This window comes from Ovis aries, chromosome 2, assembly GCF_016772045.2.
Source record: "Ovis aries strain OAR_USU_Benz2616 breed Rambouillet chromosome 2, ARS-UI_Ramb_v3.0, whole genome shotgun sequence".
In the NCBI taxonomy this organism is placed as follows: Eukaryota; Metazoa; Chordata; class Mammalia; order Artiodactyla; family Bovidae; genus Ovis; species Ovis aries.
This window is the reverse complement of record NC_056055.1, coordinates 170,247,840-170,269,567: the sequence shown is the minus strand read 5'-3', so window position 1 is coordinate 170,269,567 and position 21,728 is coordinate 170,247,840. Positions and strand designations below refer to the sequence as shown.

The window sequence follows — 21,728 nt, the reverse complement described above, 5'->3', positions numbered from 1 at the left end:
CATAGGCGATTCTTTGGATCACAAAAAAAAAAAAAAAAAAAACCCACTTTGGAAAGAAGTGATAAAGACATCTTGAAGAAACTAATCTCAGCTGAAAGTAATTGTAGTAGATAGACAAAATAAATAAAAATACACGTGCATATTTGATAACGTATTTTAGCTATAATTAGTTTTTGCTTTGTTTTCTTAAAGGCTGAGGAGAAAGAAAAAACCTGTTTGGTCTCAGACTTATCCTTAACAGCACTGAATACCAGGAAGCAGTGGTGCCAGTTCGACCTAACTTTTGAAAAAAAGAAAAATCTCCAAAATGTATATCCAGTTGGGTTGACACTGGTATTTGAAGGCCTTAGAGAGACATTTGTATATATGTAAAAGTTCAGCAAATATACCATTTATTAAGGCTTTTCATTAGGGATGCTTCATGAAATATATCAATAAAACTTCAGTCAAGAAAAATTAAGGAGAGAAGAATGATACAGTAATGAACTGTTGAATTTTAAAGAGAGTAATATTAAATGTAAAAATAGTTGAAAATATTCCAAATACTTAATGGACAGAAAATAAAACATATAAAAATAGTACTTTTTTTTTAAACTTCAGTTAAAATACCTTCTTAATAAAACCACAAACTATATCAACACAGAGGGTGAGTTAGAAGAGTCTAAGATTGTTAAATTCCTCAATTTAAAGAGAAAAAAAAAGACATTTTTAAATTCTATATTTAATTAGCTAGAGTATTTCTTAAGTTTAAAGAGTATACCAGTAGAACAAATTATAAATATAAAATTTTCAAAGGAGAAAAATAAAACCAATCAATAGAGTTTCCATAGAATAAGCAAGAAATTGAATATAAAAGAGTAACTAAATCAAAGTGAAAGAAAGACATAAAACCAAATGTTTTAATGTTATAATGTTATATTTTTAAAGCAAGATAGAAAAATTAAATTTAAGCATGATTTAAAGCAAATTAATAAAATCCTCTTAAAACATAACTGGTTCTCTCAAGTTTTTAAAATTTCTAATAATTTCTATTTCTTCTTTACATTTATTTTCTGTTTCTTAAAAGGACTATTTTTTTTTACAATAAAATAGGCAATACAGGTAATGACAAAATAGTGAAAGATGAATATTGGCTTTCAGTAAGGTCACTTTGGATAGAAGAAAATAAGAAAATAAGGAGAGATATGATGATTTTATTTTAAATAATAAGAAATCAGGAATTAGTTACCATTGTGGATAAGTGTAATGATTTTTGTAATTACAAGCCAGGAAGATAAACATGATTAAAATCTAGGTAACATAGAAGAGAAATGCCATCTTTAGAATTAATTGGACATCAAAGCCAGTATGTGAGAATATCTGAGTGAATGTGGGTATACATATATGTTTGCATGTTGTTTTTATATGTTTATATAGATTTCTAAAAACGTATCATTGACTCTTGTAGACTGTGGGGATGGAGGTTACTCCTGTTTGAAATCTCACTGTCCAGTTATTTCCTACCTAACTTTTGACATTATTCATTGAGAAATGAATGTATCAAATCAATCAAGTCATTCTAAAGTTAGACTCTGTGTATTGTTTTTTAAGTATCTCCATAAAAAACCTTATTTCAAACTTCTAAATTTTATTCTAAACTATATATTCACAGTTTATTCTGTGTAGAAAAATCATTTCTCACTTATTAATGCATATATTACTCTCCTAAATAAGATGCATTTGGTTTTCACAATTGACATTATACTTTGAAAATCTAGAACAGTTATGTTATTTGTTCTCCAAACCACTACAGTATAAATAAGCTAGAAATCACCTTCTATCAGGAGGTTCATAATTTATGTATTAAAACTGAAAAAGAAACTACAGCTGAAAAATTAACTTGAAATGAATAAATGATTAAATATCAGAATTGCATTTCTTAAGTTCACTGATATAAAAACCCTGTGCTAAAGGGGCAGACTATCCATCAGAGAGAATGAACACATTCTAAGCATAGAATTTATCAAATAGACCATCTTTAGAAACAATTTTTCTTTTGGTTTTTGATCACTTTGGCTACAAAAAATGATGGGACTCACTAGAAACTATTTTTTTCAGAATAAATTGCAGCCAGTTAAGTGCAATATCTTTAAGAGAAAAGTTAAACCAGAGAACTTATTTCATTTATTTTTCTTTTCCTAGACTAGATACATGCATCTTATGGCATGAAGTATATGTCCCTGGGCCTTTTGATATTAGCCTTTCGATATGGGTCTTTTGATTAAAAAAAAAAAAACTACATGTTTTTCAGAATAAAACTGCTTCTGCATGTTTTCAATTATCTTTATCTTTGCTAGAGAGGTTAATTTTCTGGATATACTAAGTTAGCAGCAGATTTAGTAATAGTGTTGAAAATAAACCATTTTTTGTCTCATTCTATTGTTGGTTTTCTCATATTCAGAATACACGGAAAAATATTTTTTGTGCTCTGTTAGTCAGTAGACATCTCACAAAGAAGTGCTTGAGTCTCTTCTTTTCTTACAAGTTACAATTCAAGAAAATCTATCTGAATAATGACTCTAAACTACATTAAATCTTTTAACATTGAGAGAGCCATTGTTAAATAAACTAATGATAATTAGAATGGGGCATAAGTTGAAGAAACTGGTTAGCTATATTTTACTCACTCTGCAGTATTTTAATTATCTAATATTTTAATCTATTAAATAAAACTACGTGAAAAATTTGAAACTGTAAATAGTATTCATAGAGAGGAAGAAGATTTTCTGTCTGTTTGAAGATATGAAGATGGGGGAGGATAAAGAAAAGTTAGCAATATATATATTTTTTATATTTCCTTCATCACATTTACCAATTTTCCCTATTAGGGATTTGGAAACTGTGGCATTTTGCATATTATAGTTCATTTATAATAGCCATAACATACATTGAGTGTTGAACTTCTTCATATGTCATCATCAAAATGGAAAGAACTATTCCTAGATGAAAAGCGCAAGCTGGTCTCAATCTCAAGATACAACAAAATAAGCATATAATCAAAACAAACCAAAATAACACATAATCATCAATGACATCAAAAAGGCCACAAATAAAACATATTTACATAAATGAAGATGGCCCAGTTTATGCAAAATCATACAAGTTTCTAAATGAACTTTTTTCCCTTAGTAATGAGTTTTTAAAACTACGTACATAGGCACTTTATTAATAAATTTCTGTAACTATAACTCATGCATCATTGACATTAAAGAATTAAAGTCAAAACTTGGTAATGCTATGATTTTGATGATGAGGGGCCTTATTTATTTATTTTTTTGACTCAGTTGACCAAGTCATTTAATAGTGGAAGAAAAAACAGAGTCCTAGATTGGCAGTTTTTAACAAGAGCAATATTGTTACCCAGAAGACATTTGGCTTTGTCTGCAGACATTTTGATTGCTTCAAATTTGGGTGGTGCTAGTAGTGACGACTGTATAGGAGACAGAGATACTGGTAAGTATCTTACTCCATAAAGGACAACAAAGGACTATTTGGCTCAAAATGTCAAAGGGTTGAAAATCTCTGCTTTGGATGGGAAGACTAATTTACCAGGAAGTATTCATTTTTAGACAAACTGTCCCATTGATACTTAGAGGGATATTTCAGGAAGTATTTTGTTACTGTAGAGAATTGTAGCCCTGACTTTCTAGCATCCAGGAGCCAGACATCCTGGAATGTGAAGTCAAGTGGGCCTTAGGAAGCATCACTATGAACAAAGCTAGTGGAGGTGATGGAATTCCAGTTGAGCTATTTCAAATCCTAAAAGATGATGCTGTGAAAGTGCTGTACTCAACATGCCAGCAAATGTGGGAAACTCAGCAGTGGCCACAGGACTGGAAAAGGTCAGTTTTCATTCCAATCCCAAAGAAAGGCAATGCCAAAGAATGCTCAAACTACCGCACAATTGCACTCATCTCACACGCTAACAAAGGAGTGCTCAAAATTCTCCCAGCCAGGCTTCAACAGTACATGAAACATGAACTTCCAAATGTTCAAGCTGGATTTAGGAAAGGCAGAGGAACCAGAGATCCAATTGCCAACGTTCGTTGGATCATTGAAAAAGTGAGAGAGCTTCCAGAAAAAACATCTACTTCCACTTTATTGACTATGCCAAAGCCTTTGACTGTATGGATCACAACAAACTGTGGAAAATTCTTAAAGAGATGGGAATACCAGACCACCTGACTTGCCTCCTGAGAAATCTATATGCAGGTCAAGAAGCAATAGTTAGAGCTGGACGTGGGACAACAGACTGGTTCCAAATCGGGAAAGGAGTTCGTCAAGGCTGTACATTGTCACCCTGATGATTTAACTTATACGCAGAGTACATTATGAGAAAAGCTGGGCTGGATGAAGCACAAGCTGTAATCAAGATTGCTGGGAGAAATATCAATAACCACCGATATGCAGATGACACCATTATGGCAGAAAGCGAAGAAGAACTAAAGAGCCTCTTGATGAAAGTGAAAGAGGAGAGTGAAAAAGTTGGCTTAAAATTCAACATTCAAAAATCGAAGATCATGGCATCCAGTACCAACACTTCATGACAAATAGATGGGAAAATAATGGAAACAGTGAGAGACTTTATTTTTGGGGCTCCAAAACCACTGCAGATGGTTTCACTTCAGCCATGAAATTAAAAGATGCTTGCTCCACGGAAGAAAAGCTATGACTGACCTAGACAGCATATTAAAAAGCAGAAACATTACTTTGCCAACAAAGATCCGTCTAATCAAAGCTATGGTTTTTACAGTAGTCATGTACAGATGTGAGAGTTGGGCCATAAAGAAAGCTAAGTGCCAAAGAGTTGATGTTTTTGAAATGTGGTTTTAGAAAAGACTCTTTGGAGTCTCTTGGACTGCAAGGAGATCCACCTAGTCCATCCTAAAGGAAATCAATCCTGAATATTCACTGGAAGGACTGATGCTGAAGCTGAAGCTCCAATACTTTGGCCACCTGATGTGAAGAACTGACTTATTGGAAAAGTTACTGATGCTGGGAAGGATTGAAGGAAGAAGGAGAAGGGGACAGCAGAGGATGAGATGGTTGGATAGCATCACCAACTCGATGGACATGAGTTTGAATAACCTCCAGGTTGTAGTGAAGGACAGGGAAGCCTAGCGTGCTGCAGTCCATGGGGTCGCAAAGAGTCAGACATGACTGAGCGACTGACCTGAACTGAACTTCTAGCATTTACATGAGTTTTTGAAATAGAAATAGGTAGATAATAGATAATTGAAATAGAAAGAGCTAAAGTAATAGAAAAAAACTGGGTTGTTGCCAATATCTTTGTTCTGTAAAGACTGAATGCAAAGTAATGGCAGCTAGAAGTACTGTGGCCCTCACAATGGACTTGCTTGAACCAGCCTGGGTTGGCGAAACATACTGTGAAATAAGGGCCATGAGAATGTAGGTGGAATCTAAGGGTTAAAAAGCACATCCTGAGCTCTCTTGATCTAGCTTTAATTAGTGTGCTAGACAGAAAATAGGTCATAGATGCCAGGCTGTGAGTGTAAGCTGGTGTGTTGTATATTGCATAGGATTTGCTAGATAGTTTATACTAATGTCCGTTGTATTGAAGTCATTCCAATATGTGGGTTCTTCTCTTTCAAATAATAATTTCAGTTGCAGTCATAAAGCTCTTATATACAAAGATCCCATCAGATAATGAAGCTCAATGACAGCTCTAGTCAATCAGACCCTCCTGTCATCTCTAGTCAAATACTCTAAGTAGCTACACTAGCAATCATTCCATTTAGAAAATAATATCTACACAGCATCTAATGGAACCTAAGTTTTCTATAAAGTACATTTTTTGAGAATGAGAAACAGGAAGAACTTTGGCTTATTTCAATACAATTGTCACACTACTGTGTATATAACCAATCTTTTTCTGCAACATGGAGTCTGTGACAAGCCATGTGTAACAGGGAAAAGGAAAAAGTAAGGGACATGTTTCCACTTCATAAGAGAAGGTTTCCACTTCAATAAGAGAAATGCCTTCTCTATTGCGATTTGAAAAGTGATACAATGAAATCAGTCTTACCCCAGAGAGTATGTTCTAAAGATTCAACAAAAATTACATCTCATGTTGGCTAAAATAGCTTTCTAAGAAAATTAAACTCTGTAAAGACAAGAATTTTCTTTTTAAAAACTACCCAACACAAGCACTTAAATATGTAGAATTTCATTTAAATAAGTCAGTCAACAATTTTTTATAAAGTATTTAACACTTCATTGTAGAAACATAGGCAAAATGACTATTATAACCAAAATGAAAAATACTGTTCAATTTAAAAAATGTACTTAAACAAGAACCTGGAAAAATTTATGATATGCATAACATCATTCAAGCAAAATTGCACTAGTATTACATAAATCAATAGTTTATAAAGGCCTCAATATGGCAAAGTTTAGAAATAGGTAGTATGCATGCACATAGTACAACAAAAAGTCTCTTTATAAAACAGCAGTTTTTTTTTTTTTTTAATGCTTGTACAAAGGGATAAAGAACAACCACAAACATATTTCATCTGTTAATACATTATGACAGCTAAAAGTCAGTCATGTCTATCAGAGGAACAAAAAGCCCTCCATAACTTGTGAATAAATCTTTTGTGCCTTTAAAGATATTTGTATAAAAATGCTATACTTTTTTTTTTTATACAACTTAAATAAATCGTACTTGTTTCCATCGAAATTTGAAAACAGACAAGTGGACGGGGTCCATGTGTTTTGCATAACCAGAGAAATCAGAGTACCAGAGTAACTGGCCAGCATGTATACTCGCCACCTTTGATAATGGGCAGATGACTGTTCTTTCATAACTTAGAAAGTCCTTTAAGAACATATTTTGGATAGGGCAGATAATAGACTAGTCATATTGTATATTGAAAATATCCACTGATTACTTTCTACCATAACGGCTGCCTTGACTATTCCTTTTGACCTCACAAATAGAATGCATTCACATAATTGAAATTGTGTCACCAATTTGTGTGCTTATATTGTATTCTTTAGTGTTCTGTGTGTTAAGGGGTTGGGTTAATCCTCCACAAAATGCATGTGACTGGGAGGAATTTGCTAAGACATGAGTGCCTGATGCCCTGTTGTGTTCTAGGCTGGCTATTGACCTCAGGACCAAGGGAAAACAAAATGTCTTATCCCATAGCAAGTGTGATCTTTCCACTTTCAATTACATTTTTGCTATGTTATATACCTAAATATAACTATTTTTATAGGGTATATACTTTTAGTATATCACAATAGAGTCCACTAAATTTTGGAACATGTAGTCATATGTGTTCATGCAAATTATTAGTTTTATAAATTCTTAAAGTTGTTTTTTTTTTTTTCCTCAAAATTCTCATCTATCACTTGGCAACCTAAGACTAATTTCAAAGCTGGTGAAGTGGAACTTGTGAGAGCTATATATTTTCAGCAGTCTGAATCAGTCTTAAAGGGCACAAAGAAGAGAGTTGACTATTCAATTGCTCTTCCATAAACTGAACCAGAAAATTAACTGATACTGTATTACAGCTTTCAGACCATATAATGAAAATGCGCAGAGATTCTCTTTGTTGATTAAGTAGAACCAAAGAAGTTCATATAAAATAGATTGCTCATATTCACACTACAAAGGGATACGTTGTTTTTAATTTTAACAAATTCAAAGGTGTGTCATCAGCAGCATTGTTGTAAATTGTACTGTAGTGCAGTTCTTTTTCATAAAAATACCATACAAATGGTCAATCAAGAGTCATCAGCAAAAAAATAAAAACCAGAAAACTCAGAAAACAATTGACCAGAAAAAAGATAAAGGAAGAGGTAATGCTGATGCCAAAACAAGTAGAATACTGTTGGAACATACAAAAGTAATCCTTATATTTTATACATTTGTACAGCATATAAAAGGTATCTCTGATTATGCCACCGTTTCTCTGATTCCAATTTCTATTTTCTTTGGAAGCAGTTCTTTCCTTTCATCGACACTTCCTAAGGAGTTTCGACAGTTTTGCCCATCCATATACAATTTCGCATATACTGGATTGGAGTAATTTGTTGGCTGAAGGAAAAAATAAATATGTTTTTATTACCTGTTTTGACTACCTTAATTTTCAATGATATCTTTTAATGTTAACATTTATATGCATTGTACTTAACTTACTAAATAATAATTATATACATGTAATTTAAATTCTGTTTATATGCTTTCATCAACTTCAGCATGTATCAGATAAAAACATAACTGTATGTTTCTCAGGTAACTTGTGAACCTAAGGGGAGCTCTGGCATATCGAAAGCCTAAAGAAATCTTCATTAAAGGTATATTAACTGCAACTTTATATAAAAGCAGGAAACATTAAACCAAATTGTCTTATTAACTTAACCCAAGATTGTTACATAGTTGCATTTTTAAATTTTGTCTTTCCAGAAAGGATGTTAAATCTTTATCATAATAAAGAAATATTACATTTTTTGATCCATGCAAATGAGACAAACATGATAAAAAATGAGAATGAAAAACAGCTGATGGGAGAGAGGTACAAGGGTGAGAAAATTCAATCCTAAGAATCTTAATATTGTCTTTAATCCCTTTCCTGTCTAATATGAACCATGCAATTTTAGACAGGGCTCCCCTGGTGGTTTAATGGTAAAGAATCTGCCTGCAATGCAGGAGACGTGGGTTTGATCTATGGGTCAGGAAGATCACTTGGAGAAGGGAATGGCAACCCACTCCAATATTATTGCCTGGGAAATCCCATAGACAGAGGAGCCTTGAGGGCTGCAGTCCATGGGGATGCAGAAGAATTGGACACGACTTAGAGACTAAACAACAACAAACTTTAGACAAAGCCCTTTTCTCTAGAAACCAGTTACATAAAAAGTTTTAAAGAATGGTTTCATACATCATTTCTAATGTCTCCATATGATGCCACATTTTGTAGTGCATTTTTATTTAAGAGGACATCAAATTTGCAGATACTAAACAAAGCATCTTAATAGAAAATAAAGGCAAACGTAAATTTAAATGTAAACTCTTCAGTTTACATTGCTGGCTAGAGATGTCTATTCTAAGAATAGCAAATGCTCATGTTTATTGCTATGGAGCTTTAACATTTTCAAATTTTGGAGAAGAGATATTTCTGCTGAATAGCTTGCCTAAAATGATGACATTTTTTTACATGTAATCTTGCATAAGCAGGACACATAAACTCTCAAGTTTAATGCAGTTTTTAAACCTTTTGTTAATTAAAAATCATTAAAGATAAGTCCCTATCTAAGTCTAGTAATCATTTTTGACTGTGAGGCATTCTGTGATGGAATGGATATGGAGTAATGAATTTTCTCTCACCCCAGCAGTTAGTGGTCCTTTCAAATCAGAGTTTAGGTAGATGGGCGGCGCTGTGTGTGGAAGCTTGAAAACACTGGACCCTCCCCCTATGTACCTGGCCTGTGTGTAAACAGAGAATTTTAGTTTCTGATCTAATATCATGAAACTATTTTCATTGACACAAACTCATGTTAAGTCATAAAAATAACATAAGCTATGTTCTTCAGCCCTGAGGCATCAACAGTATATTTATGGTAGATTCAATAATTTATGAAACATCTATTAATATTAGATCCGTGCTCTACAGTAGACATTTCTCTTAGTCTAGCTTACTTATAGACATAACATGTACCTAGAAACCGCCACTCATTTCCATTTATTTAACTTCATTCTCCCTCCCCAAAAAGCATAATTTGCTAACAGCCCTGTGAAAAATGCATCAGCCTCCCTCACCTAAGGTTTCTGTTTGAAAAGTTCTGATAGGAGCCCATTCCAGACACTCAAATATCTGACTGGCTCTAATTAAAGGTTCATGACTTCTATATTGTTAGAAAATACAAATGAAATTTAAAATGTGAGATATAAAAATGAATTATGTTTTTTTTTTTTTGAGAAATCTGACTTTCTAGTTTAAAGCAAATTAATTAGAAATCAGATTGGCTCACTAAACGCCATGCAAGAACAATGGTTTTAGAGTTTTTTGGGTCTAATGGCAGAAAAAGTCAATCTGGTATACTCATATTCATCATAGAATACTTATTAGTGGCCAAAAAGGAAATAAGAAAGCTAGACTAAAAGTTGAAGGATTTTAATGAACATACATATTTTTAAAAATCTATCAACTCTTGACAATGAATCATAAATTTTGAGACAAGGACAAAGATCTGAGGAAAAAGATTTTAAACATAAAATCAGGTCAATATCGTCTCTTTATGTCCCCAGAAATTCTCACTTAGAAGATATTAAAAACAATCTAAGTAAGGACTGAGATGAGTTTGTGTATAAAATCAATAGATACCAGTTCCCCTTTTCTGAGCTTTTCAAAGTATTCTGTGAATGTCTCTATAGACAAACCTTTTTAAAATAAAATTTATTAATTATTTCAATTCATTTGTAAGGTACCATTGAGGGAGAAATTTATCCATTTTTTAAAATAACAGATACATTCTACAAAAGTCTTTACGTGTCATGAAGTTTGTATTTGGTCACATCATGAATATATCAAACCACTGTAACAAGTAGAAAATCTATGAAAAACATTCCATCATTAAGGTTGCTTTGGTGTGGTCATTCACTTTTCAAAATTGTCTATACCTATAAACATATTTTCTACAGTTACTTCTTAGGTAACAATTCATATTTCTATTTCAAACGTCAAGAGCCAACTTCTAGAATAAATTCTAATAGAATCAGCCATCTAAGTTACATTTAATGAAATTTTGGTCAGTCAGTGGAAAATTGGTAAATAAATATTTATTGAATGTTATTTGCTAGATATATTAAAAATATACTCGAGGGGCCCTGAAGCATACTTTTATTTCCTAGAGTAAACATTAAAAAATGAATGGAATATTAAAAAGCTATTCCCTTTAAGTATCCAAAATTGGCTTAATTCTATCAGTAGAAATAAAATGATGGGGAAAATGAGAACTCTCCTGTTCATACGAAGTGTATGAGATATAGCCTCATCAGGTCATATTATATTTACAGGTACTGTATTTTTTTCCTAAGAAAAAATTATTAGAATATGAGAAGTCTATTGATTAAGACGTCTTTCTCCATTTTTACAAAAATTATCAAACAACAATATGGACAGTATGTATAGTTTTTAGTTTCAATAGAAAACACTGAAACTTAGGTTATGAGAATTTATTTCACGACAAAGTTCAAATGTAGGAGTTAGTAACTGAATTAATCATTTATAGTAACTGAAAATTATTTCTAATGAAGAAAATATTTACAACATCTTTTGATAGGACAACATTTTTTCTATATAATAAGGACTGATTTCTTTTCATAGAAATGAATACTTCTTCAATTTCAGATCACCAGTTTTGGGCTTAGAAAGTCTGGCCATATGTTCGGAGTAGATTGAATACATGAGACCTTTTCTTTGGGGAACAGCTGTTGCTATGAGTACAAAGCCAAGTTGGCTAATAAAATTATTTAATATAAAGGTGCATTTTGGACATAACACCTTTGATATATCACATTGTAAAGAACCATTTAATTAATGAATAAATAAGCTTAGAATATCATTCCATATTAGCAAACTGATGCTCTTAATTCATAGTAAAATATTCTATGATTATCATGCAAAATATTTGGATAATAAAGTGAAGTAAATCTTTGCAAATTTACCTAGATGTATCATTTATCTATTTGTTTTTATAAAAATTTCCAAATTGAGCATTCAGTACTAACAGAAATTTTAAAAAAAATGACTGTGGGTTTTTAGTATATAAATATCACAGATAACTCTCAAACCAATAAGAAAAATATTACAGCAGGTAGAAAAATATTGTTTAAAGTGATATGATTATAAACAAATCCAAGGACATAGCTTAGTGGACTCTTCAGTGAAACATTACTGGAAATGAAGTATTTATTTTGGCAATGAAATGCTGTACTCTTTTTTTTTTAAGTAGGTTTAAAAAATCAATTTTAATAAAATTTAATTTCACCAGGCTTATATTTAGATATGCCAGCATCTCAGCACATTTGACTAAGACATCTCTGCTTATAAATTAAGTGAATACATATTTTCTAAACTATGTTACATTAACTTCATGCTTCAGGTGAATGCAGCCCATAATTTTATTTTTTCTTTAGAAGAGACTATAACATTCAATAAATCCTAAAGTTCTTTAATCTAACTTCAGATAAAAGAAATAGTGATGAAAATCAGAACCATATTATAGAGAAATGACGCAAGAATATTAGTGCTCACAGTCCATCATCCTAAAACTTTACCTTTGCTGGATCTACCATAAAGCCAGGATCTAAAAGACCTCCATCATTGTGATCATGGTCGACCTCATACATGTTATAAGATGGATTGCCGATTTCTACGTTTATTCCTCCATTAATTATAGGCTGTCTTCTTATAGTTTTTGTCCTAGAATATGTGAACATTATATGAGTTGTCTAAATATCACAACATGGTGTATGAAACTACTGTATTTGCAGATTTAATAACATTTTAATAGAACTGGTGGAACACTCATACATAAAGTATATTGAAAATAAATGACATTCATTGATTCACAGAGGGACAAAACTTTCTTACTGTAATACATCATTTTCCCAAATTATTTAGATTTAACAATGAAAAATGCACTTGGAACATTCCTTGTAAATAGCTAATACTACATTATTTGAAACTGAATATAATTAATTACCCTTTTACTTTCTACTTTTTCCCTTTTGTTCCTTAAAAACATTCATGAAAAATAGTTACAATGAAATTTTGAAATTGTTTTCAATCCCTAAGTCATGGGGCTAAAATTCCTTTACATAATGCAAAAACTGACTTACAAACTCTAGGTTCCAGATAATCACCCCACAGCCAACTCACTGCTTAAAGATCTTTTTAATTGTGCATTCATATAAATTGAAATAATGATACTTCCAGTAATATATAAAATCAACAAATGTATAATTTATGAACAAAATACACAATTTGTGACATACAATATATAATCATTATCATTCTATTGACATTGATAATCTAACACTTTAATATTATAAAATGTTCTTTAGAGGTTTTTGCTGTTTCAAGGAAAAACTAACAAAATATAAAATTCTATTGAAAGTTTAATATATTCCCTTGTAATTTTTGTTAGAATATATACAACAAATGCAACCATTCCATCAATATAATATAAGGGAAAGTTTGTTTGAATTATAATTACTTAAAATGAAAGAGTGATAAAATGGTTCAGAAAACACAGAATTATGCAGTTGGAATAAGTAAATCACATTTTAAGAAGTTTTTAAAAAACACTGTTTCTATAACTATTTATGTAATTTATTTACTGTTAGTCTAAATACTGCCTCTTACCTTCTTTTTCTTTTACAAAGCACTAAACCAATTACCAAGGTGGTTATCAAAGTCACCAAGAGGACGAGAGGCACAATGATGGCTATGCTTCCTTGAAAAAGAAATGAATGAACAGATCAACATACCAAATGAAGTCAAGATGGATATAACAACACTTTATTACATCAAATCATTTGACCATTGACATAATAACAAAAAAGCTTAGCCCAAATATCTATATTCCTAATTCAGCACTACATTACTGCAAAGTCATTTTTCCTATTAAATATTTGAACTACTGGAAACATTTCTTTAAATATCTTTTATTTATATGTTATAATTAAATACCTGAGGTTAGAAATACTGACTTCTTTGTCAGTCTGAGTCTTATTCTCACCAGACATCTATTTGCAAAGATATAAGTAAATAAACTCTGACTGAATACACATTCTACAATTTGCCTGGCTCTATTTCCATCATTAGTTGTTTTTTTTTTTTTTTTTTTTTCCCTCCTTTAGGTATGAATATCTGGCCCTGAGTACATATGGCAAGTTGGATGGCAGCCTGGGAAAGCAAAAGGGGCAACAGTGTCGGATTTGGATGGACATTGGAGAAGGAAATGGCAACCCACTCCAGTGTTCTTGCCTGGAGAATCCCAGGGACAGTGGAGCCTAGTGGGCTGCCGTCTATGGGGTCGCACAGAGTCGGACACGACTGAAGCAACTTAGCAGCAGCAGCAGCGACAGCAGCAGCAGCAGGCCTAAATAATAGTTTTACAACTTACCTGAATTGAAACCTTAGAAAAGTTATTTAAAATTTGAGGCTCATGCTCTTCACCCATAAACATAGAGACATGAAGATCTACCACATAGGGCTTTTAGCTTGATTCTGCAAAGTAGGGGAACAAAGAGGATTCTCTTTCTCAAATTGTAGTTCCACAACAGTTTCAACAAGCCATCATCTGGGGGCTTGGCTTATGTTGTAAATGTCTACTTTTCCTTTATTTCCATACATTTATAAGAATGAGCTGAGGTTGTATCACTCATTTTCAAAATGGAACAAAAATTCTATGGAATAGATTTTTCAAAAGCGGTCATAGAAAGTGGGTCTTAGTTTTTTTTTGTCAAGAAGAGCAATCTTTTTTGTTTTTTTCTTAAAGAAGACAATACCTCTTTACTGATGATGTGAGCCATAGTAAGATACACCTAGGGTCATATGTCACTTAGGCAGGAAGAAAACGGAATGCAAGCATTGCCTAATAACAGGAGAGTATTAAGTAGCTCTATCAAGTACCCAATACTCACATTTCCAACAGACAAATATCTAGTATCCATAAGATAAAGCCTTTGCTTGTTTGAGAAAAGCATCTGACTGAAACTGCCAAGTGAGCTTAATCATTGTCTAAACTGAGAAACAAAGCAATACCCAAACTAGTTAAATTTTAATGTGAGGATCTTGAATGGTTCAGGAATAAAACATTGAGTTATTAAATATATGAATTGTCCTCTGCATATACATGTACAATACTGTGATAAAAAATTAATGGTGATATTAAGCACAATAAACAGCTGCTTCAGTTCAGTTCAGTTCAGTCGCTCAGTCGTGGCCAACTCTTTCCAACTCCATGGACTGCAGCACACCAGGCCTCCCTGTCCATCACCAACTCCTGGAGTTTACTCAAACTCATGTCCATTAATTTGATGATAACATCCAATCATCTGATCCTATGTCATCTCTTTCTCCTCTCACCTTCAATCTTTCCCAGCATATTTGAGATCATTTACTAAAATGCCAAAAACTCTTTATTAAAGAAAGGGCATATATAAGATAATCTTTCAATTTGAAACTTCAAAAATAGCTTGTCTAAAATAATCAAATAGCTAACTCTCTTTCATGCAAGGAAAAATATGGCTTTCTTTCTTTAGTCAGTTTCTGAAATGTAATACTCATTTTATTTTTTTATGTTGTTACCAGCACTATATAATTGAGTGAGGTTGATATTATATTACCTTCTTGGATTGGGGAAAACGGACTTTACATGCATGTGTAATTATTAGTATTTAGTGGAAGTAGAGAATCTGGCACCTTGGATAGTAATTAACATTTGTTCACAAATTTTAAATACCAGTGAGCAGCTTGGTTTCTTCATAAATTGACTTAAACTAATTAATCATGACTTTATAAATATCCTCACTTCATCTTTTTTTTTTTTCCTGCTAAAATTTGTGGCAAATTTGTAGGTTTAAAATACTTACCAATATTGGTTTTAAGGTACATAAAGTTACTTTCTCCTCCAAGCAACTGCAAATTATTTAGAAAATTAGCTTTTACTTGTCCTACATAGTTTCTTTTATTTCTATTAGGTAGAAATGCTGCTAATTATGCATGCTACAAAAAAAAATTTTTAAGACCTTCGGTTTTCTTTTCCCCATGACAGATGGCATTTCCAGTCCCTTACATTACAAGCACTCTGTTTATACATGGAAACAACTGGAAACTACATGTATTTTTAGAATATAATATAGGTATTTATCAAAAGAAGTATTTTTTCCAAGCAGTGTACATGGCAGTAAATATATTGTAACATATAACAATCAAGGTCTATTACAGATGACTTTTTTAACAGTATATTGTTGGTGGACTGTTCTAAACAGATTTTTTTTTAAGTATACTCTGTACTTACTGGGTGGAGAGGAAATTTCAACAATTTTCTTACAGAAAATGATTCATGTCTATGTATGGCAAAAACCACTACAATATTGTAAAGTAATTAGCCTCCAATTAAAATAAATAAATTAATTTTAAAAAAGAAAATAGAGCCAGTCTTTCTTTGCAAAGTTGTTCTGAGGCCCCATTATGTAACGCTTTTCCATTTGAAAGAACTATATTATCAAATTTCTATGCTGAGAAGAGACCCCTTCCATGGGAGAGGCAGTACAGCATCACAGTTGAGATAGCAGATTCTGTATCCAGGCTACCTCTGTTCAAATCTCATCTCACTAGCACCATATGCTGGGACCAATTTTTCATCTTGGTCTAAGTTTACACATTAATAAAATGAGTGTTATCATTAACATATACATCACGGTAATATAAATAGAAGTGTGTCTACTATACAGAAAGTGCTCATACATGTTTACTGACTAATTCAAAATACATATTGCTGTATCACTCCATGCATAACTCTATCTTTTACTTTTCACAACATATTGTAGAGAGTAGTTCATTTATAGTTTGGGGGCATAAGCTATCTATCTTGGTTTTGTAGATAGCACAGTGCCTAGGATATCATAGGGACTATCCATTTGGTTCTCATTTAGCAAATATATTTTTAAGTGTTGCTATGTCCCACAGATGCAACACTTACTATACTTTGCACTGGGGATAGAAATGTCCCTCCTTTCATGTTGTTTGATGTATACTAGAAGATGACTAACACATGGGTTTATTTAGCACAGTGATATGCACTGGCCTAGTGAAAGTATGCATTGCTCTGCATACACAGAGGAGCAGAAGCAAACTAGATGTGCGATAGCAGAGGAGGGTTGGTTTGTCTCTGAAACGTGATGGAAGTCCTCTTTATTCCCATGAAAGCAAATGCAGGTCGAGTGGAGGAGGAGATCGTGAATTAATCTCGGGAGAGAAATGTGAAGACCTGGAGGAGAAAAGATTAAAGAACAACAGTCTGACTGGAGAGTGGAGTGGAGGGTGTTGGAGGAAGCTGTGACTGAAGAGAGAAGCAAAGGGATGGTAGGAAGTATCTGCAAGCTGATAATGTTGAAGAAAATTTAGGAAGTAACATCTGTTGAATAGATTGTTTAAGTCAATTTAGAAGGAAGGTTAAGAGTGACTCCTAAGTATTGCTTGGGTAAATTTCTGTGGCCAGCTGTGTAGACAGGAAGGCAAAATAAGGTGCATAAAAATGGCTGGCTGATTGGGGAAAGGAATGAGATTATTTTGGGAAACATTGAACATCAGGTTCCTGTAGAATATAGATATACAGGTATACACAGAGATGACATTAATATGGATAGAGCAATTGTGCAGTGGTATACATGTCTCAAACTCAGGAGAGAAATCAGGGTTGAAGACAGAAATTTGGGAGTAATTGGCAAAGAGTTGAAAACTGAGGTCAAAGAATTATGGATTGCCAAGCAGAGTGTATGGAAGTAGTGAGTGAATTAACTAGAAGAGATCAAGAAGAAGCATCTCACAAACAAGACAGCTGTTTCAAGAGGTTAGGATGGAAGCCAGAAGGCTTCATGCAGGTTAAAAGAGAAGAATCTTTGACTTATTGGTTGAACTTATAGTAGAAAAATGTAAGCATAAATTATACCATTACAATGACCTCTTTTGACTTGCTGCTCTATATTCAGATCTCGTTTGTGTACGAGATCTCGTTTACATGTATGCATAAATGTGAGTGTATATGTATATGTAAATATACAATAACTAGACTTCTATTTATTAACCATTTTAATAAAATATAATTTTAAAAAAACATTAAAAAAATCATGTTCCAAACTTATTTTATCCTTCCAGGGGTTTCCAGGAGGATGCTTATCATTTGGTCTTTTATAACCATCCTCACTTTGCATGCTTCTCACTCTTGTCCCCTTTGTGCCAGAACACTGGTCTTTTTTCAGTCCCTCCAGGATTCTTGTATCTGATACTCCTATTGTTTGAAATACCCTTAGTCTCTCCTCCTCTTTTTAATCATTCAAGTCAGTTTAAATATCACCACCTCAGAGAAATCATTCTTGATATCAGTTCTCTTCTGATATTCTCTATTTCTCTGCCTTTTTTACTTCCTTAATAGGTCCAATCAAGACTCACAATTATTTTCCAAAAGTTTGCTTATTTCCTTGCTTTCTTTTTAAATTAATCTTCCTCTGCTCTCTGCTCTCTAGGACCTCTCAGCTTCCTGAGAAGAGGCACTGTTTGTTTTATGCACTGATTCATCTTTGGGATCTAGACGTTACTTCACACTTAGTAGAGGCTCAATAAATACTTGCTTTGGGAGAATTAGGACAAATGCATTATTTCGTAGCATTTTTATTTCTATATTTGCAAGTTTATAATTCTCTAGTATAATATATATTTTTTAAAATATCACTGTTTAAAAGAGATAAAGTAGGAAAACAGAAGATAAGTATAACTCCCTAACAGATAGCACATATTCCTTGTCACTACAACAAAATACAGCATCACTGTATTACTGCCCCACAAATGCTGTGGGTATTTTTATCCTCCTTAATTGTAGCAGATATGAATAGCTTAATCCAAACATTGAGTATCCACTCCTTTAAAACTTCAGGTAAGTTTAAAATAGGAGTATATAAAAATATTTAATCATCCTTAATTTAAAACTCTTCCAAATAAGAGTTTTCAGACTAACTTTTTCAAGTGGAACTTAAGGAAAGTTCTAGAATAATAGATCTGCTTAATTCCACAGGCTGATCTTTAGATACTTCAAACAGCAAGGGCCAGAAAAATCTCAGTATGACTACTCAGAGTTGATTAAGAAAGTTGTTCATCAATTAGAAAGGTAAATCTCAGTGCCAGCTGACGCAAGTGAGGCTGACAGAGGCAGTATATTCCTGATGGCACCAAGGTCCAACAGTTATGGAACGCTTCACTGTGAGTAGAAGTGCAGGTTTGAAGACATGTTCCTAAAACATCCATCCATAAAACAGATGACTTCTGCCCAAGTTCAGGGAACATTTGACAACAATTCAAAAACCACTGGCGTTTAGCTGAAAGAATAAAAATAGCTCTCCTACCTTAGGAAAGATTGGCTTAACTACCTTTTCTTTCTTTTCAGAGTTATTGATGCAAGTTTCTCTTAGCACAAATGTCTGATGATAAGTACCTTTTAATAGAGTCATTATTTGGTCAACTTCGCTCAAACCTGAGATAATTTGACATTTGCATAGCTAATAGTCCTTTCAATGTGCATTGATACCTCCATTAAATTTAATGACTTTAAATCAGTGATGGAAGAATGAGCATCAGAATCCTTGTAAAAGGGGTTACAACTACTTGACACGCCTCCTTCCATGTGATAGTCCCTGTTTTAGAGCTTCTGCATGTAATTGGAGACATTTTTCTTATAAGGGAGCTTGTTACTGATACAAGTGGTTGAAAACATCACCTTTCAAAAAACACAGCTGGCACACCCCTCAAGATCATCTTCCAGAAGCCAAACTTTTCCCTTGTAGATGGGCCTTACATATAAACTGAGAATTCAATTGACGTTCTATTGTTTCCTTTCAGAGTTTTATCAATATTTAAAATTGTTTTACCTCTCTTAAAGAATATTTTTTATTTATCTTACATAATTGAGAAATTATCATAAAAGGCTAAAATACTATAGCTTCATTAATTCTCAGTTTATTACCTCAGTGTATTCTATAGCTTGGTACATCAAATGCATTTCTTTTCATTAAAAAATGCTTTTGATGATGATTGAGTCTTATAACTAGTTCACAAAATCATATAAATTGGTATTTCCCAAGAGTTATTAGTAATAATGTTAGTATGATCCTGGAAGAGAGAGAGAGAAGACAGTATGTTTTTTTCTTTTGCTTTTCTTTTGAAATATTAAATTAGGCAAAGTATATTTTTCCACCTCTACTGTATTTTATGAACCCATTCATCAAATCCTGGTGCCCTATTCCTACAATTACATGTCCATATCTTTGCTAAGTTCTTCTCCCTTCCCTTCCTTAAGACAACACACAAATTCTTAGGTAATTAACCCCAAATGTTCCTTGACTGGAATAACTTACCTCACATCTCCAAATCAAAGTACTCAGTTCTAAGGTAATTTGTCCTGTACTCAGTTCTAAGGTTATTTCTTCTAGGCCTAACTGTCATTTTTCAAAGATAGTCATCCCTTTTAGCCTGAGTTAATCTCTAAGTGGTGGAACTTTGGACAGTGTCATTGGAAGAATTTCAAGCAATGATAAATTATTTGGGGACAGGCACAACAGACACGTAAATCAGCAAACACTGGGAACCTTTATCTAAGGTACAAAATCATATACTGTTTTAAAAATATTATTCCTTAATCAGAGGAAAATTGATTTACAATGTTATGTTGGTTTCTGCCATATAGCCACAAAAATCGTACACTTTTGATTTTGCTAATATCTTTCCTTTTTCACAAATTCCATAGTATTTTATTTTCGTGTGCACTAATACCAGCAGTGAAGTTCTAGAAAAAATTACTAAGTAAGTGTTCATAAATCAGAGATACTGTTTTTTTCTCTTCAAGAATATATTTACTTACTTGATAGTTAATACAGATTTCTCAAAACTTTCTCACTCATTAGTGCTAATATGTGAACTGAGAAATTTTTCTTTCAGAGTTTTATTTTGAAAATCTTTATAAAATTATTTAAAGATGTTGGAAGACACAGCATGCCTTTCAACACACACACTTTCTTCCAATGCGTCTATGGAAGACACAAAATGTTAATATAGATGAATTTTCATATCAGAGACACATCCTAAGGCTACAGCTACACACACACACACAAACTTGCAAAATATTGAGCTATATTTTACTATACTTCAAAACCAGTACTTTAAAGACAAGGAAGCAGTAAATCAACTAGGATCCTTATTAAAAATTGCTTGTTAACATACTTTATCACTTTGAGACTAACTGGTTAAGTTTGTTTTTCCACAACACTTTGAAATGCACTTCAAGAATAATGCATTTTAATTAAAACATGAAATTATTATTTTTTTTCCTGCAGCATTCTCACATCTATTGTGATATTTGCATCTTTTGCAGCTGACACGCATTTCCTAAGAAAAGCTCATGCTAGGTTTGCAGGTGTGTGTTCTGAGAACTGCCAAAGTTTGAGATGAACCCTCAGAACCTGAAAGAGTATGTAATGATCGATCTTGTCACCAGGTAGGAGCTCAGTGCTTCATCTTTCAAAAATCACCTGGATTGAAGTGGGTCTTTGGCAAAATTCCATGAAGCAGGTTTTCCAAGACTCAGTTCCCTCAGTTGATGGGTAAGAAGAAAGATGGGTTGTGTAAGAAAACAATGATTTCTATTCTATGTGGAACTTCAAAGATATTAATCTGAGAAGCTTACTTGTGCTGATGTGATCAGACTTGCTGCTCTTTGGGGCTGGCCTCTCACATTGTGTACCCGACCAGTTGGTGGAGCACCTGGAAAGACAAAACCAACACAAAACAAATCAATGAGTAACAAAACTCACAAGTCTGCTAATGTGGTGACTTCAACCAAATGAAATGAAAGAGAAACCAGCTATCACCGTTCATGAATAC

General features: G+C 32.9%; 1 protein-coding gene across 1 annotated transcript in view; it reads right to left on the bottom strand.

Annotated features, from left to right (window-relative positions):
- Positions 1-897: 897 nt before the first annotated feature.
- The window catches only part of LRP1B (LDL receptor related protein 1B), a 2,196,232-nt gene continuing 2,175,401 nt past the window's right edge, over positions 898-21,728 (bottom strand). Inside the window, exons 88-92 of the mRNA XM_060411151.1 lie at positions 21,532-21,608; positions 13,437-13,527; positions 12,347-12,491; positions 9,395-9,493; positions 898-8,104 (exon numbers count right to left, since the gene is read on the bottom strand). Coding sequence (XP_060267134.1) covers positions 7,964-8,104; positions 9,395-9,493; positions 12,347-12,491; positions 13,437-13,527; positions 21,532-21,608 — 553 coding nt within the window. The 3' untranslated portion in view covers positions 898-7,963. The remainder of the gene's footprint in view (positions 8,105-9,394; positions 9,494-12,346; positions 12,492-13,436; positions 13,528-21,531; positions 21,609-21,728) is intronic.